A 19,669-nucleotide genomic window follows, 5' to 3' on the forward strand; every position below is an offset into this window, starting at 1 on the left:
TCCCCTGGCAGAGCATCCATTTTTCTTCTGTTGCCAATAAAAATCCTCAGCTCTGTTCTTTCTCCTTCGCGTCCTTCTATTGCTTCTGACAGAGTTTGCCAGTTAGCTGAGGTCAGGATTTCCTTTTTACAAACAACCTGTTTTCAGTCAGTAAGGCCAGAGGTTTCTTAAATTACAAACCCTTTCATTTCTTCTGCCGCAAGTCATCCTGTCAGTTTGTATAATCACATAGAATGGAGAGAAATGGAGATGTGAAGAGAGACACTGAAAGAAAAGAGTACCTCACTGACTCGAGCCTTTCGGATTGTAAGAAAACTATCTTGAACATGATAGAGAACCCTATTCCAGTTGACGCTTTTGTAGCTGCGTATAGTATGGGTAAAGGGCCAGTGCCTGAAAGGAAATTTCTTACAAGTCTTAAATGAACACACAGTGTCCATCATCTCTATATTCTGTTAAGCAAATGGCTTCCTTTATATTCATTTGAATTGGGAATCATCCACGATATATGTAAATGTTCTGAAAAGCAAATTTAAAAGTTATGAAATATATTTTCATTGATACTTGTCAGTGTTCACTGGAAGATATGTTTTAACCCAAACTCTGGAAGGATGACAAAGGATTGAGGCACTAAGGTTAAAAAAAGACAAAAGATGTCCTTTGGACATCATTGGAAAATTGTGCTAACTGTGGACAAAGCACTAAATATTCCTGAAAAACCCAAAGAGGACACCTAAGCTTACCCTATTTTTTGGTGATAGTTCAGGGAGGCGAAGCCAACTGTTACAGGTGTGAGGGCTCCTAATCTTTTCATGATTCAGTATTGCATCCAAGAGGGTGGGTTGGGATCATAGCTTTGCTTAGCTTGTCTGTGCCCCATTGGGCAAAGCATTTAACCCAAGTTTTGTAACCTGTAAAGTGGGCTCAACTAGATACTCCTTAGACCTAATATTTGAAATCTAGTTTAGCATAGAAACATCAGCAGTAGCGAAGCCTGTGTGTGCTGATGCAGGAGCCTTAGGCCCTTTCTATTCCTATCCTCTCCCTTTTCTTTCTTTCATGAAGGGTAAGCAGTCATGCTCATGTACCATAAAGGCACAAAGCCTGTAGCTTTACTCTGAGATGGACAGTTAAAGCCCTTGCCTCCTCTCTCTCCTGGCCGCCCAACCTGTCATCTCTGCATCCCAGACTCATAGTCCTGGCTCTCCTGTCCTTCCTTTCTCCTTCCCTAGCTTGCTGCCCACCTTCTCACCCTGAGCTGCTCTCATGCTCTGCTCTTCTCCCCACTCCCCTTGGGTCAACTCCTCCCCAGCCTTCAGGTCTCAACTGAGACATTAATTCTTCAGGGAAGCCTTTCTTGCCTGCCCAGGCTGCCCAGAGTAGATCGCTCCCTCGCCTCCATTAGTCTTGCTCATTGAGCCCTTCCAAGAATTGTAATGTCACTGTCCCAGTACTCAAGGTCAGGCATCAGATTTTTTAGCTTGTTTTCCGGACCAGGCCAAAACAATGCAGTGGACTTTTGTAGGGTCTGTGCATCCAAGAAGCTGGTTCCTCAGTTGGGGAAATATTTTTGTGAAAAGTTAGATAGTACAGTAATAGACAACATTAGAGAATTTTCCAGGCAGTGTCCCAAGCACTTCACATATACAATTGACTCTTGAACAAGGCAGGGGTTAGAGGCACCAACCGTTCTGCTATTGAAAATCCATCCCAGCACTTTGGGAGGCTGAGACGGGCGGATCACGAGGTCAGGAGATCGAGACCATCCTGGCTAACATGGTGAAACCCTGTCTCTACTAAAAAATACAAAAAACTAGCCGGGCGAGGTGGCAGGCGCTTGTAGTCCCAGCTACTTGGGAGGCTGAGGCAGGAGAATGGCGTAAACCCGGGAGGCGGAGCTTGCAGTGAGCTGAGATCCAGCCACTGCACTCCAGCCTGGGCGACAGAGCGAGACTCCGTCTCAAAAAAAAAAAGAAGAAAATCCATGTGTACCTTTTGACTTCTCAAAAACTCAACTACTAATAGCCTACTGGGAACTGGAAGTTTTAATGATAACATAAACAGTCAATTAACACACTTTTTGATATTATATACTATATTCATAGAGAAAAGAAAATGTTATTAAGAAAATTATAAGGAAGAGAAAATATATTTACTATCCATTAAGTGGAAGTGGATCATCATAAAGGTCTTCATCCTCATTGTCTTCATGTTGATTAGGCTGAGGAGGAGGAGGAGAGGTTGGTCTCACTGTCTCAGGGGCGGCAGCAGTGGAAGAAGATCCATGTATAAATGCACCCATGCAATTCCAGCCCCGGTTGTTCAGGGGCAACTGTATTAACTTATTTTGTCTTTATAATAGTCCTCTGAAGTAGATACAATCATTATTCCATTTTTACAGATGGGGAAACTCCTAACCACTGGGATGAATTGTCCACAGTGGTGCTGAGACCCCTTCCCTTGGGTATGTCCAGATTCCTCTTCTGTCTCACTATTTCCTCCATTTGACCTATGTAAATATTTAGCCATCACTGAAAGAAAACTTGGGTTTACATTTCCACCATCCTTGTCTGAATCCGACCACTGTTTGCTGGGGCTGTCCTAATAGCCAACTAACTGATTTCCCCATTTCTTCTGTTGTTCCTCTCCAGCTGCTTCTCCACCCTCTTCTTCACTCAGCAGCCGGGTGATCATTTCAAAGACTAAACTAGACCAGGTCCCCCCACTAGGTAAAAATCTCAGTGACCTCCCATTTACTTAGGATAGCATCCAAACTCCAGACCATGACCTCAAGGTCTTCCTGGTCTCCTTCCCTTTACAAAGTGGTCTCTTGCTCCTCTCCTATTGGACCCACGGGTGTGGTTCCCATTTGGAGGATATACATAGTGTTCTCTGTGGACCTTTGCCTGCATATCCTGCCCCTCATCTTTACATGCTTCCAACTTCTTAGCACTCAGGTCTTGGCTCAGACATCTCGGCTCTGTCCCTTCTATTAGAGGAAACTTACACCTGTAACTGACCCATGTTCTGTTTTATTTTCCAAAAAGAACCCTTTTGATATGAATGTAGCTTATTCATTCATTTAGTAATTCATTATGGTTTGTTTCCACCAACTCCAATGTAAACTCAGTCCTTGGGGCATGGACATCCTACCCTCAGCACCTGGGACAGTGCCACACTGTTGAGGGGTGGGAGGCAGTGAGTCTTTATTGAATGAAATATGGACTTCCAGTAAAGGCACAGACAGAGAGAGAGAAGAGTAGGAGCTAACACTGCATGCCATTGCTATAGGAGTTAGGAATAAATCATTTAGGCAGATGGTGAGGGCAGAGGAGTACTTGGTAAGGTTTTCCTTTTAATGAAAAGCAGCCCCAGAATAATTTTCTTTTCTAACTAAGAGCAGCCTGTAAAATTGAACTGCAGATGTAGACAGGCAAACTGGAAGCTTGCACAGGTCAGGGCCAGCAGTTGTGTCAATAGGAAATGGCTACCTGGGACTAGGCATGTTCAAAAGGGTGGCTCCATATTCCCTTCTCTTTGCCAGCCACGTGTACAGTAAGGAGCAAATAAGATGGACTGGCCAAGTGGAAAGCCCATTTGCATAATAATATTAGGGTAGGGTGGCCAGCCTTCCCCACGTGCTGTGTGAATGTCACAGCTGGTCCAGCCAATCTGTGGGCAAGGGAGAAAGCTGTTCTCCTCTTTTTTTCTTTCTCTTTTGTCTATTAAATCTCCACCCCTAAACCCGCTCCTGTGTGACTGTGTCCTTAATTTTCTTGGTGTGAGATGATGAATAAAGCTGCTTCACCAGGGTAGGGAAAAAAAAGGTCTGTAGAGGAGGAAGAACTGGCGCTGGACATGATTTGGGTGGATTGAGGATGGGGTGAAGGAAGTCATTTTGGGCAATGAGAATGCTTTGAACAAAGATGAGGCAGAGATGCTTGAGACCTGTTTGATGCATTAAAGAGCTTAGTATGCTAGCCTAGTGTACTGATGATCTGCTAATTTCAGTAATGAGAGAGAATGCTGGGAAGAAAGTAGAGACTGTATCTGGGGGCTCTAGAACGCCAAGGGGAGAAATCTGAGCCCTAAATCCATGATCAAAGAGGAGCCATTAAAAATTTTGACCAGGAGTTGTAATGTTAGAGGTGGTGCTTTAGAAAACTCATCTTCTGGGTATGCCCTCCATTTGGCCTATTTTTTATACCTTCTTAATTTAAGCCCTAAAAACCCCTTTGCTGCCCACTACTGTCTAAGATTTTTCCCCAAAGTCTTTTCATTCTTGGGGTGTCAGGGTATGCTCAGGCATCTCATGATTCAGACCACTTGACCTGGTGTGTGTGTATGAAAAATACGCATCAGGGGCCTGACAAATGGGTGAGGCAGTGCATGTTTGATTTTCATGTGTTTTCATGTATGAATGTGTGCTTCTAAGATTAAACGCTCAGGAGGAAGCCAGTTGTGCTGTTTTATAGGTGCCAGTGATTAATCTGGCCAAATCATAGAGGTATCTGTTGTGGGCATTCTTTATTGATGAAACTGCTGTATCGTGTTGTCCCTTGGGTATGTCAGTGGCTAAATCTGCTCTGCAGTCCAAGATACTTAATGCTGAATTATGTTCTGCAGCAGGTAAATTTGAGTAAGGGTCTAGTTCATGTAATTTTTGAAGTGAAAAACTTTTCCATTCATCAGTACTTACAGTGATCAAAGAAACAGCTGTTACCCTGCAAGTTCGGTTCCCTAAAGGGCTGATAAAGCCATCACTGCAGTTACTTCATACAACTTCCTTTTGTTAGACTTTGGGTGTCCTAATGCAACCAAGATCCTGCTATTTCATATAACCAAGAGAAAAAGATGATCCCGACAGTCAGGGAGCTTACAGTACATCACAAATCAATTTTATTAACTTAAACACAAAATTAATGAAGAAAAATTCTGTACACAACGGTGGACACAGCACACCTTTATACAGTAAGGCCAAGATAAACTAAACTTTGTCTTTTCAGTCTGCAGAGTACAAAAACATAAAATGAAAAGGTTAAAAAATTGTCAACTGTTTGCTTCAAGCAAAAAGGAAGAAAAAACTAATTCAATTGTGAATTTAAACAATTTGGATAATTCACAAATGACTAATTCTAGCAGCAACACACAACTTCAGTAAAGAATGAAGTAGCTCTTCGGCTACTTTGGGTCAAAGCTGGTGTTTTTTTCCCCTAATATATGATTAGAGAAGACTCATCCTAAGGGTAATTTCATGACAATAGATTGTGTTTGATTAGAGAAAATATTGCCCAGCTAAACGGACCACTTTTGGAGAAACTCTTATGGTGTGACAAAGGTGATAATTTTAATTCCCAAGATTGGTGCCTGTCATGTAGTACATAATGCAGGTGGAGAGGAACATTTTTTCCACGGTGATGACAATGGCAATGAACTTTCCTCAGGGTGGGAAGAAGAAAGAAAATATGCACATAGGGAGTAATGCAAAGCTTGCTGATTTCCGGATTAGCATCGTGTGTCTTCCTTTATCGAAAGAAAATGCAGACACGATAATAATTTTGAGCACATGAAAACTTTGTTAGTCTCCAATTCATGAACCATTTTATTAATAAAATATATCTACTATCATCTATATTCTTTGTGGGAAGAAGCATTTGAATAATTACTTTTTCCAAGTAGTTACATATAATACATTAGTGTGGAAATGAAAAAGTGAGGTGGTAGGAGAACTCATTTTTTTTCAAATTGTTTAAGAAACTGCTGTGTTATTTCATCAAGGCCCTCAGAAGAACTGATGCAGGAAAAAATTTTAGAAAACAAAATCCTTACTGACACTTGACATCCATGCTTTTGGTCTTGACAACATTATCTAAAAAAAAATCCATTATCTACATATTTATACCCAATACTTAGATAAGGCATGGCACCTGAGTTTGTGCGCATGCTGCCTCATGCTTCACTAGCAAGGCATTGCTACCTTTCAATATCATTTCCCTAAACAATATGTAAAAGAATCATCCATTATTACAAATTTACACCAAAAATTCTTTCTGTACATGATTGTCTCAGTGATGTACATATTATACGTTTAAATTAGACATACTTAAAACTACTATGCGATGTGCTAAAATTTAAAGTACTGTACTTGCCATGTTGTGAGGCAGAGGCCTTTAATCACTTATTTCTAATGCTATTGTCTCTTCAATTATTTGATGTTAAAAATGTCTGGTGGGTGAATTGTAGGGTATGTGAATTATACCTCAATAAAGCTGTTTTTTTTTTTTTTTAAAAAAGTCTGTTCATAAATAAGTAGAGATGTACAGATTACCCTGGGTATGAGACACCAAAAAGTAAACCTTCTTTACAAGAAAATTCTTCCACTGGTATTCAGGAAACACATTTCAGTCTCTGTTGTGCAATTAGGTTTGCTGTATTGGAGAAGCTGTTTATATCACATTGAAAATGCTAACAACTGAAGCGTTTGCAGGTCCTTTCTTCACAGGTTTGAACCGTGTAGTTAATGTGGCAGACACATTACTCTGTGCTAGAACATTCTCATGGCTTATTTTCATTGGATTCACAGTACTAGAGTCAACAGCTGTTCTGAAGAAATAGACGTGGTCCTCCATTCACCACAAGGGCAGAGGTCAAGACTGACAGCAGCTGCGCATCAGCAGGTGGAAATTGCTAAGTTCTGGAGGCCGGCGCTGATGTGAGACTGGGGCCTGCTGGATCTGTCCCTGGTCACAGAGCAGCTGTGTGGTGTCAAAGTGCCAAGCGCTGTTACAGGTACTCCAGTTCCAAGGCGTGGTGCAGGGCCATGAGGTCTGAGTGGCTGGAGATCCTCCAGAAGGGCATCACGTGCTGCAGCAGAGGCACACATACACGTGAGGACAGAGCACCCAGCACCAGCCCTGCCAGTGTTTTTGGAAATCCACTGCCATGCTCAACCCCATTTTCAGTATCATGGAAAATGCCAGCTAACATCTTAACATCACATCTGTTTAAAACAAAAATTCAAACTTAATCCTCCCCTAAGAATACTAGACTGAGTTTTAAATTGTAATCTAGAGTCTGTTTCTTTGAAGGGGATGGATATTTCCTAACTGGATCTACACTGTGACTTGAATGCCAATTCCAAGCTTTAAATAAAAGAATGTTGCCAAATATGGCAGCTTTTCATGTATCCAGTGGGTTTTTCAGGCTGAAAGTTTAAAAAGCTTGTACTTTATGAGTACAAGCTTTAAGCAGTTTTCCTTAGTTAGTAGTAGTTTACATTTTTTCTAACTTAATTATGGCTCACATACGAAGCAACTTTTCCATTTATTTCCTTCAGTTATTCTTCATATTGACCTTAAAATGGCTTTACCATACGGAAAACATTTTAAATGAACATCTAAAGTTGTTTTTTTGTTTTGTTTTAGGTTTTTGTAGTTGTTGTTTAAACCTCAATCTAAAACTCTAGTTTAAATAGTGGGAATGTTTGTGATGCACGTGAATAAACCAAGGACAAGGAAAAGGAGAAGAAATCAGAAGTTATGTCATCCATGAAGGGTGAAAATGTGAGGAACTTTTATGTCTCCAAAGCACTATAGTAAGTACTAACGCATCAGCAAAACCTTTTTAAGGGAAAGATAATCATCACCTCCAGAGGACAAAATTCTGTTTACCTTATAAAATAGGATTCTTGCCGGGCGCGGTGGCTCAAGCCTGTAATCCCAGCACTTTGGGAGGCCGAGACGGGCGGATCACAAGGTCAGGAGATCGAGACCATCCTGGCTAACACGGTGAAACCCCGTCTCTAATAAAAGATACAAAAAAAAACTAGCCGGGCGAGGTGGCGGGTGCCTGTAGTCCCAGCTACTCGGGAGGCTGAGGCAGGAGAATGGCGTAAACCCGGGAGGCAGAGCTTGCAGTGAGCTGAGAACCGGCCACTGCACTCCAGCCTGGGAGACAGAGCCAGACTCCGTCACCAAAAAAAAAAAAAAAAAAAAAAAAAAGGATTCTTAAGCAAAAGAAAATAATGTGGAGTCTGGAGTATAATTTGTAATTATAGTTCTGAGAAATTTGGAAAAATTTCAGACTAATAGGAGAATTTGGCATAGAAACAAACAGAAATGAGGTTTTTTTTTTTTAAATTTTTTTTTAATGTGTAGGTAACAGTGAAAGCCACTGACTATTTTGATATATAGATCACATAGCTGCTACATACTGGGATACAAACTATTACTTATTAACAATGTATTTGCCTCAGATTATCTGTTGAAATCACATACCACATTCCAATATGTAGACCTTTCTGGACTCAAGATTATTTTGGTGTATCTGTATATGTATTTGTTATTGAGTGATAACAGAATAGCCCAGAAATGAGTACTAAATATTTCTTTGTAGATTTCTAGAAGGATGCTCTACTTGGCAACTTCACACTGTAAGACCTAGCTTTGTGCATTCATTCATACAGAGCACACTGTGCCAGGTGTAGAAGATACAGAGATGCATGTGTCGCTCCCTCCCCTATTTTGAGTAGCAAAAATGCACAACAATCATCAGCATTCATTTATGTCCTGTAGGAGGTGGGCAATTACCTTTGCCTAATGAACTGGGAAAATATCTGAAAGGAGGTGATAGTTGAGCTAGGTATGAAGGATTAACATTCAAAAAAACACTCTGATGGTTATGTGCATTGGGGGACAGAAAATAATGGAGAAATACATTGTTGGCATACTAGATGGGTATGAGAGAAAGACTTGGCTGGTGACGAGTGGCTGCAGGAGCCAACTGGTGCAGGCCCTAGTAAGCCCTGCTAAATCTCACTAGTTATGATTTATTGGATATTGTGTTAGGCACTATGCTACGCACCTCAGACAGACAGAGGTACTATTATTACTATTGTACTAGTTAAAAAAAGAAAAAAAACCAACTTGAGGCTTAGTGATGGAACAGAGAGGTTTAAATAAATAGCTGGTAAGGAGTGATCCATACCAGGTGTGATTCTGAAGCTCATATGCTATAATGCCTCCTACCTGTTCTCTGTGGGCTTTCTATTCAGCTGTGTAAATGATCAGCACCATAGCACAGGTTCAATCTCTCTCTCCCTCTCTCTCTCCCCCTCCCCATCCCCATCCATTCTCTGTGGGGTAAGAGATCCTGGAAAAGAGTGATTATGATTCATAGACCTGGGTTAGAAAAACGTTTGATCAGTTATAGCTTTCCTCTTCATTAGAACAGAAATTCATGTTGTAAAATATAGAACCCTATAAAGAAAAACAAATCATTTCTTATCCTATTACACAAAGCTCACCACTATAAACATTTCTTGATTATGTTCATATATGTACATACTCAAACATACTTGAATTTATGTGTTTATCAAGTATGTACCATTGAGCATCCTACTCATTTTACTACTTAATCTCAAATTCATTTTAGACACATTTTAAAAGAAAACTATTTTAAAAGTTTTCAGGTATTCACCTGTGCAGTGTTGCTATTTAAACACTTACTTGGTATCTATTTTTATATCCTCTTTATTTCTAATTGTTTTTCTTACTAGATTTGCCAATCATTATTGCCCTTCCTGAAAGTTTCTTGTCAACAGATAAAGGGGTTATATAGTATTTCTATTGATCTTAAGTACTATTATCTCAGGATGTAACAAAGGATGCTGAAAGCTCTTCAGATAATCATCTAGAAACTTTTAGGACAACCATCTTCATGAAAACATATAAAGATACTTGTGCGAAGTGCAATCCCTTTTTTCAGAGCAGGTTCAGTCAAATTATTTTGCATGTCAATTGTCTGAGGTTCCATATGTTCCCCACAGACAAGTTACAACCATTAACAATGCAAATCTAAAAACTATCGGTGCAATCAGAATCCTGCACTGAAGAATGCCATGACTCTCGGAGAAATCGAAAAGGGAACTGAAAAAAAAATCCAGCTAATTCTTTGGTACATAAAGTATAAAGTGGGCATTTAATTTCATAGTAAACAAAGGACTGGTTCAATGGCTGTGTGTCTCATCTGTACATGTGTGTGGGTTGATGCCAGCTAGAGAACGCTTACGTTTTTCTTTTAAACCATACTCAACACTATCTGGAAAGGTAAGATAATCCACAAACAACCCTAAGTTGGCTTGTTTACTGGCACTAAAATACGAATAGCTTTAGTCTTCCTGTAGAGAGTATTAGTAAGAACCACCTGGTCAAGCAGCACCCTGAAATGAGGTCAAAGGATGAAACTTCCTTATAGACAACTCATCACAACGCAGTGGGGATGGGCCATTCATTTGGGCAGAAGTGCCAAAGGTTCTACAATGAAAACTTTGCAAATCTTAGGCGTACATGAAAGAAAACTGGTAGACTCTGGGGACACTCCACCCACAAGGATAGCAACTCTATCCTCTGCACTCTTACATGGCATGCAGGGTAGTGATGTCAGCTGTAGTTAGCAGTTTCATTCTCACAAAAATAGTGGACTTCCTTAAGACATGCACATTTTATATTAAGTGAATGACTATAAGAAGACTGAGTCTAGAGGAGAGGAGGTGTCAAACTCCTGTTAACAATCAGAACTAATATTGCACAATGGTAATATTTTCCCTAAGTATGTACCAATGTGAAGATTTTATGCATTTATAACAAGCTTCTCAGGACAACTGGATACAAAGTAAACTTTTTTTCTTTTGCATCAAGAAAAAACATTTCTTCTGTGAAATCAGAGAGAAATGGTGGCAAAAGAGGAAAAGAAAAACACATGCTAGAATGAGGAGACCCGGGTTATATTCTCAACTTTGACATTATCTCTGTGACCATCAATTATGGCACAGTCTGCCTGAACCCCCAGTTTCTTTATAACAGGAGGGTTTAGGGAAAATGACTCAGGGTTGCTTCTAGGTCAAAGAAAGTCTGTGACTTTATTATCAAAACAAAGTCTGTTACATGCATAGCAACGTAGCTACAGTAGATAGATCATACACACAAGACATATATCCCCAATGCCAAGAGCTGACCAGCAGGCAAGATACATCTGATGAAACAATTTTATTACAATATAAGGCAATGAGGGATTAAGAATTAAAAAGATAAATTCAGAGAGAAGAGAGCTCAGTTGTGACCTGGGCTAAGGTAAAGATAAGCTGAGCTTGAGCTGAATTTGAAGAATGGGCAAAGCTGGAGAGGTGGAGGGGAAGTGGATAGGGTTCCCAGTTAGGAGGAGTAACTGGCCTATGGAGGATGGGGCTGGACTGGTGTGTAAAATCATAGAGATGTTAAGGAGGTTTGTCAAGGTAGCAGCACTTGGAATATCTAACTAAGGAGTTTAGACTTTTATCTATAAATGGAAGGGGCGAGAGGCTAACACTTCCTCAGTGCCAAGAGACACAAAAAGTTGGGGGTATTTTAAGCAATTTAGGGCAGCAGTTGGGGAAGGATGAACTAAAGATGTTTCTGGCTGGTAGCAGAGAAACTAGGTAGAATTACAGTGGAAATGGAGTGGGTGTAATAGATGCAAGACATATTGTGAAGAGAGAGTTCATGTGACTCGGTGGTGGGTGGGAATTAAAGAACCTCAAATCATGTCTGAGTGTGCCAACTGGTTTGGGATAGCTGAATTCATTTGCTTGTATTCAGACATTCAGATGGGCAGAACATGGGATACTTACACAGAGATATTCTCTCACCTAGGTTGCTGAAGCTCTGGGACTAAAAACAGAGCTACCCACAAATCTTAACAGAAATGACAGCTGGAACTGCAATATGCATATGATTCGTTTATCAAGATTAGGCATATATTGAGAGAAGTAGGTATCAAGGCCTAAAATTAGCACATGCTTTTGTGTCTCCAGAACCAAAATTGTGCCTGATGGGAAAACAATGACACATCCTTCCTGTTCTTCTTGCCTACTGGAGCAACTTCAAAAATCTCCTTCCTCCATCCTTCCTCATCTGATATTTAGCATTTATACCTTTAGACTACATATAACATCAACCATATAAAAAAGCTGGGTATGTGGATACACATATGTAAATAGAATTTTCCTGAATTATTAAAAATGTGTTAATTACAATGTTTCAAAGTTTTTAAAGCATATACCCTCTGACTTAAGTATTACAGTTTTAGGAATTTATCCTACAGATGCACTTGCACATGCATGAACTGTAGAACTGTTTGCAATAGTAAATACTGGAAACCACCTAAATGCTCACCCCAGGGGACTGGTTAAATAGCACATCCACATAATGGAATACCGATGCAGTCACTTAAAAGCATTAGAGATGCAAAGCTTCATGTACTGATATAGAATAACTGCCAGGATGGATTAAGTGAAAAAACAGGTATGAAAAAAAGTATATACTTCTCATTTCTGTAAAAAAATACTTATTTGTGCTTTCATATGCACATATCATATTTAGAAAGTTTTGTAGATGGAGGTACAAATACTTTTCAAATTGTAAATAAAGATATCAAGGGAGAACTTATTATGAAACTTATTGTGCAACTATTGCTCTTTTATTTATATATCTGCTTCCCCTCTAGACATAAGTATGCTCTTCAAGGATGAAGAAGAAATCCAATTCAAAGCCTGGCATATAGTAAGTGATTAACTATAAATGAATTTATGACTTTACAAAAATAACATTCACTGTACTTGGTGTTTATAACCTTGATGACCCACTTAAACTAAAAACAAAACATTGCTTTACAAATGTTATTTTATAAAAGTGGCTTGTATTTTTCTCCTAAATAAGCTTGAAATTGGGTTCTATTAATCAGGTTCTCAGCTTCATCTTGGATTTCAGCAAGTTTTAGAATGCACATATAAAATGAACATATTTAATGAAGCCTTTGTCATTGTGCAGAATAATGGATGCTTGCCATTTTTTTTCTCCCTTCACCATTAACAAGATATTTGTTTTAAATAGTTCTCTGAAAATATTTATTAGCAAGGCCACTTTTACTAATCTAGAAGTGAAAACTAGATGTCAATGTACAGGAGACTATTTCCTACATTGTTTTAAAACAATCATACCTAGGTCTAATCATTTTCTCTCAAGCCATGTTGCATTAGGGAAACAAATAATTTATAGTAAAAAAGAACAGCTGGTAGATTTTGACAACGAAAGGCATACGTCAAAGGAAGACTTCTGTAGGCAGAGACTTCCCACAATCTTTCTAAGAACAAAGAGGCACTCACACAAATTCTTGCAAGAGATCCTTTTAAAATGAGGTTGTTCTTTTACGAAACAAAGGTATTTCTAACCTCTTTGAAGGGGGTACTTTTTATGATACAAATTATAGAGTTAGATTAAATTACTGATGAAAGCCCTTGGACTACATTGGCAAAGAGAATAAGGATGACAGAATAGATTTCAACTGACCATTAACGAAATAGGCAACTGGCAGATTTACTTACTGGGTTTTGTTTCTGTGCTTTAAACAAAGTAACAATCTCTAGCAAAAGAACATTATTTAAGGAGATGACAGATCTCTACAGGGAAAAGAAGAGCATGTTGTATTAGATTTTGAAGGACACAGGAAACTAAGACAGACAAGCTAAATAGTTAAAATCAATTTTGAAGCAATGTGAAATGTTTTGATTTGGCAAAACATTTTAGTGCTCAAATGTGCAGAACTTCATTGGTTTGCTATTAATTTTATTTAATAAACTAAATTGCTCAGGAGCTAAAGCACATATCAGAATTACATGTTTTAAAAATTTTAATCATGAATGTAAAATTAGGGGAAAGAAGACATATAGTTATATCGAACTCCCAAAAAGAAAGAAGAATTGCATTTTACTCTAATAACTTTTTTGAAAACCCATGTAAATTATTTTTTTGTAAGTCAAGTCATATTTACGATACATAAATGTAGTATTTTATAGTCTGAAGAAACTTTTGTTTTTAAACAGGGTCTCAATCTGTCGCCCAGGCTGGAGTGCAGTGGTGCCATCACAGCTCACTGTAGCTTTGACATCCGAGGCTCAGGTGATCCTCACACCTCAGCCTCTCGAGTAGCTGGGGCTACAGGCAGCATCACTATGCTGGGCTAATTTTTGTGCTTTCTGTAGAGACGGGTTTCACCATGTTGCCCAGGCTGGTCTCGAACTCCTGGGCTCAAGCGAGCCACCTGTCTCAGCCTCCCAAAGTGCTGGGATTACAAGTGTGAGCCACCACTCTCAGACTGCAGAAACTTTTCGTGAAATCTCACAGTCAGAGGAAATAACTGAGTTCAAATCCTAATTTAGCTACTTTCTAGCTGTGTGATTTTGGCTGAATTATTCACTCTCACAGTGCCTCAGTTTTCTCATCTGTAAAATAGATCTAAGGATTCCTTCATAGGATTATGAGGATTTAATGAGAAAAATGGATGGGAAGGCCTAAAAGAGGGACTGGGATATAATAAAGGCTTTATAATTGGTAGCATTTTTTTTCTTTGGGACGGGATCTCATTCTGTCATCCCAGCTGGAGTGCAGTGGCATCAGTTCGGCTAACTGCAATCTTGACCTCCCGGGCTCGAGTGATTCTCCCACCTCAGCCTCCTGAGTAGCTGGGACTATAGGCACCCACTACCACGCTCGGGTAATTTTTATATCTTTTATAAAGACAGGGTTTTGCCACGTTGCCCCAGCTGGTCTCAAACTCCCGAGCTGAAGTGATCCACTCACCCTGGCCTCGCAAAGTGCTGGGATTACAGGTGTGAGCCTAGCCTGGTAGCAATTTTTGTTACTTACTACTATTATTAATCCTACAGCATAGAAAGCCATCTCTTAGTTTCTTCAGCTTGAGTTTTCATATGTAGTTTTAAAAATGAGATATTGTTGAACTATAGAGAGCTTCTCCTCTTAAATTATTTCCTATAGGTTAAATATTAAGTATTCTCTCCTTCTGTGTAGCACTCCACTTTAAAGATACTCATTATCTTTTGTGAATGATTAGATCCTTGTCTCTTAACTCATATACAAGGATGACTATTTATATACTAGTTAACCTGTCTCCTTCAATAAAGTTAGAAAATAAGAAAGTAATGTTCAACTTCTCACTCTAAGTTGTAAATTGATGATGTCTGAATCTTTTACAAGATTATCAGAAATGTAGATATTGTGAAAAATTAGTCCATTTTACACATTCACAAGGCAGTTCTCAAGGTACAAAGAGTGGGTTACAGCAGATATTTTTGGGCTCTTATCACATACAGTCATCCATGAAATAAAAATGGAAAGCTAGGAGGACTCATTTGGTCAAAACATTCAGAGTAAGTATGTTTTCTGCAGGTGGCTGCCTAATTTCTTTTTTGTGTGTTCCCTATATTAAAAAAAAAGACATGTCCAAAGATAAACAGTAGAAACAGTTCTTTTTTAAAGCCATTCTATGTTTAATTTTATTCTGTAATTGTTGATTGGTTGTTGAGAAAACACAAATATCAGAGTTTATTATCAGAGTGATCTAGGAAAGAAGGTTAAAAAAAAAAAAAAGAAGGATTTTCCAAATAATTGTAATAGAATACTTTTGTACAAAGAAGGATTTTCCAAATAATTGTAATAGAATACTTCTGTACACCTTATAATATATTCTTTGGTATTGTTGTAAATGAATTGTACCAGCATTTGAATTTTAAGTGTTTTATTGGGTTGTTCCTATTGCCATCACCAACATTCAATGTGTATTAAATTAGTATTAAAACTTTATAATATACATGGAAGTAATTGGAAACCCTCTAAAGACTATGAGTCAGTGAGGCAAACATTTAGGAACTGTCTATAGATTTAAAAATTAAATTATAAACCTCAGTCTGTTTCCAGTAAAATTAAAAATTAACTAAAACTGACCAGGCACAGTGGCTCATGCCAGTAATGCTAGCACTTTGGGAGGCAGAGGCAGGGATCATTTAAGGTCGGGAGTTTGAGACCAGCCTGTCCAACTGGTGAAACCCTGTCTCTACTAAAAATACAAAAATTAGCCAGGAATCATGGCACATGCCTGTAATCCCAGCTACTCAGGAGACTGAGGCAGGAGAATCACTTGAACCTAGGAGGTGGAGGTTGCAATGAGCCGAGATCGCGCCACTGCATTCCAGCCTGGGTGACAGAGGGTGACTCTCAAAAAAAAAAAAAAAACAACAAAAGCAACCAAAAACGAACCTCAGCCTATTTCCAGTATAAAAATTAACTGAAATCTTTTTTAACTAAAATGTTTCGTTACATCAGAAATACATAAAATTTTCATGTCCGCTCTACCAACAAAATGTATTGAGCACCCGTTTGTTAAAGCTGCCAGGATTAGAATCTACCAGGAAGTGTCAGCATTTGCCTAATGTAATGAGTTAATGGGTGCAGCAAACCAAACATGGCACATATATACCTATGTATCAAACCTGTACATTGTGCACATGTACCCAAGAACTTAAAGTATAATAATAAAAAAAAAGAAAAATAATCTTAACTGCTCTTCAAAGACAGCAAATACTCTAGTCCTATTAATACTTTCAATTCTAACACCAAACCAAGAATTCCTTTGTTTTTGCCATGTTGTGTTCACTGACGTCAAACTTCTAAGAATTGTAAGTATCAGAAAGGTTTAGGAAGGGACTCACCCACAGAAACCTTGGTAAGATCCAAAGGATTTCACTTGTGTTCCTTGCATTTTAAGTAATCAATTTCAAAGGCATCCCTCTCTGCCTACCACAAGCAAGAAAGCCACATTTTGGCAATTTTTGATATTAAACTTTCTGGTGGATACCAGACCAAGCCTGGAGATGGATTCACACCTTGGCCTAGGGCCATACTGGTCAGAGGTGCAAACCTATTCCATCCCTGCCCTGCTGGCCACTAGGAGGGTCCTGAATAGGAATGGCTTGGGAATTCCAGAGGCTTTCCTAGAAAGATTTGAATCTGGATCTTGGAAAACATTCTCTTTAACTCTCCAGGATTGTGTTTTGGGGATTCTGACTTAGTCTGGGAAAGGTTTTATTTTATAAAGACAGCCCAGAGGGGTAACAGAGGCACCCAATGATGCTAGTGTTGGTCATCGGTGAAGTGGGAAGATTAGAACTATGGCTTAAATGGCAAATGCTGCTTCACACTGAGCATGAGAAGACCTGAAGTCATGTGTGGATTTCCACCGGCACCAACCAGATTCACACAAGTTTGTGACTGAGATACATTCTTGATCTATGGGTATTTATGAAATTATCTAGTTATAAAATTCGGGTCAGTGATTATGCATTTGGTGGAACTCAGAGGCACTGAAGGTAAACTAGGCCATCTTCAGAGCCTGTAGGAAGGCTGGCCATGTATCATACTTAGGCTCAGTGCTGCATCTGTACTCTGGTGACCTTATATGCTATTTCTGGTGTATGCTGAAATATTCCAGAAAGGCTGTAATACTTTATCATTTATGGAAATATACATGGATTCCCATGAGTGAGTGTGTAAGGAAGGGAATGGAAAATTATGCTGTTGGTTAATCCCATAAAATATTTAATTGTCCTTCAATTCAAGAAACATTTACAGAGTACAACCATGACAAGATTTAGGGAGTTACAAAAAAATTCGAAGACTGTCTCAACAAACCAAGCAAAATAAGATCCCTCAATCTGCAAAGCTCACATTTTTTTTTGCTGAAACAGACACATAAAACAATAACAATAGCTACCATTTGTTGTATACTTTATATATATCTATATTAATGGAGTTATATATCTTAACTAAATCTAATCCTCAAAATAGCCCAATGAGCTAAGTGCTATTACTATCCCATGTATAGACAAGAAAAGGGATAAGAACTTGTTCAACAAGTCACAGGAAGGGTAAATGGCAGGGTCATAATTCAAACTCATGCTGTCTGGCTAAAGAATCCAAGCTATCTACCACTGTCGCTCCTTCAGTTAAAATATAAGGGAGCATGACTATAATTGATCTCTTAAAAACAGAATAGAAAAGGTAGTACATGAATTGAATTTTGCAAATGAATAAGACAATGACAGAAGGGCATTAGGGAAAAGATTCCAAGGAGAGACAACAGGAAGGAAAAGCTGTGGGGCATGGTCGAGGAAAGCTGAATGGACTGACATGACTACAGTGTAAGGTACGGGAGGGAGACAGATCAGAAAGGCAGTCTGTAACCAGACTGTGGAGATCCTCAGTGTCAGGCTAAGGAAGGTGGCCCTTGGCTTTTAAAAATGTAATGAGAGGCACAACAAGAAATCTTTTGCTCAGAGAAATGATAGAATTTCACCTGCAGAGATTCAGAAGAATGTAATGAAGTGCAATGGGCAAAGTGGGAGTCAAGAGATTTGTACTTGGGTCCACTCCCTTCCCCCTGCCCGGAGAGACAGGTAGGACCTCATGATATAAAGAAGACATCGAGTCCTCTGGGGCAGCAGATAGTTTTATTTTCCAACCCAGCTTTGACCAACTGGTAGAGGCTTTCTGAAGGATGTTTGCAAGGTTCTTAGGCTGCGTCCAGGCTCAGGTAACAAGGTTTGAACCACCTGGCATGTCTGCCATGGGTACAGAGAAGGTCCTGCTGGCACGTGTGTTATCTCTGCTCTGGATGACAGCTACACCATTAACAACACTTCAGTTCTGCTCCCAAAGTCTACCTTCTGTGAACACCACTTGTGGCTCTTGAGTTTGTGCACACTACTATTCAGAAAGATCACTCCATATTTATTGAATTTTACTTTACCCTGTTCAGTGCTTAGAGTACTGCACATATTCATCGTATGTTTCACAGAAATGGAACCTGTTTAAACAATCCAGTTATGAGAATCCTGAGGACTGAAAAAACAGATGAGACAAGATGCCCCATCTAGGAATGCTCACCTTTTTTGCTCCTTGTTCTTCTTCTACACCATCTCCTATAACAACATACACCACTTTTCTTCCAAACCTTTGAATTATCCTCTCGAAACAGCTTTCTTTTCCTAGTGAGCAAAAATAAGTCATAGAAAATGTGAAGTTTGGGTAACCTAATGTGATAGTGCTTGAAGTTTCTGTAGAAAATGCTTTCTTCATGCTCTGATTCGACTGTCCCACTTGTGCCTCTAGGAGGAGTGCTTTTTATGCCACTTTGGTTGTATGTGCCACAGCACAATGAATTACAAAGTAAATTAATTAACAGTGTGGCGTCCTGTCCTTTGAAAACTGATAGTTAAATACTCCCTTCCCAAGGACTCCTTTATTAAAAAATGGGATCTAGTCAATCACAGCATTGCAATTGGGGTGGTGGGGGAAAGTACTGTTTCGCAGTGGGACTTCTTTTTCCCCCATATATAAGCTGAACTCCAGCTTCGGCAATTCTGGCAACATATTTTAACTTGATGAAAAAAAATTATTTTCTATATCAAACTCGGAAAATATCTGATCCAAAGACTAGTGAGAATGATAAAAAATAACTGGACTTGTTTTTGTTCTAGCAGGAAAACACAAACATTGGAATTAGCATATTCCTTCATTTGCAGGTTGAATTAAAGACCCTGAAAGCCTGATGTAGTCTTGTAAAACTCCTTCTGAAATAAATGTCAGATAATTTGGGGTAGTACAGCAAGATGGTACCTGCCTTACTCAGGCATCTAATGTTCAATGAAGCACTTTCCTGAAGGAAAACTGGAATAAAGGTAATAGAATACCCTTATCTGTCTATTATCTTTCCCATGTCATGA

The 19,669-nt window shown here is 39.1% G+C and overlaps 1 protein-coding gene across 4 annotated transcripts in view; it reads right to left on the reverse strand.

Annotated features, from left to right (window-relative positions):
• Positions 1-4,876: 4,876 nt before the first annotated feature.
• The window catches only part of EYA1 (EYA transcriptional coactivator and phosphatase 1), a 165,223-nt gene continuing 150,430 nt past the window's right edge, over positions 4,877-19,669 (reverse strand). For all 4 annotated transcript variants that reach the window (XM_033202795.1, XM_033202798.1, XM_033202796.1 and 1 more), the window contains exons 17-18: positions 18,831-18,931; positions 4,877-6,864 (exon numbers count right to left, since the gene is read on the reverse strand). In XM_033202795.1, the coding sequence (XP_033058686.1) occupies positions 6,784-6,864; positions 18,831-18,931 (182 nt within the window). In that variant the 3' untranslated portion in view covers positions 4,877-6,783. The remainder of the gene's footprint in view (positions 6,865-18,830; positions 18,932-19,669) is intronic.

The sequence above is a fragment of the Trachypithecus francoisi genome, unplaced genomic scaffold (assembly GCF_009764315.1).
Source record: "Trachypithecus francoisi isolate TF-2019V2 unplaced genomic scaffold, Tfra_2.0 Lachesis_group7, whole genome shotgun sequence".
NCBI classification, from domain to species: Eukaryota; Metazoa; Chordata; class Mammalia; order Primates; family Cercopithecidae; genus Trachypithecus; species Trachypithecus francoisi.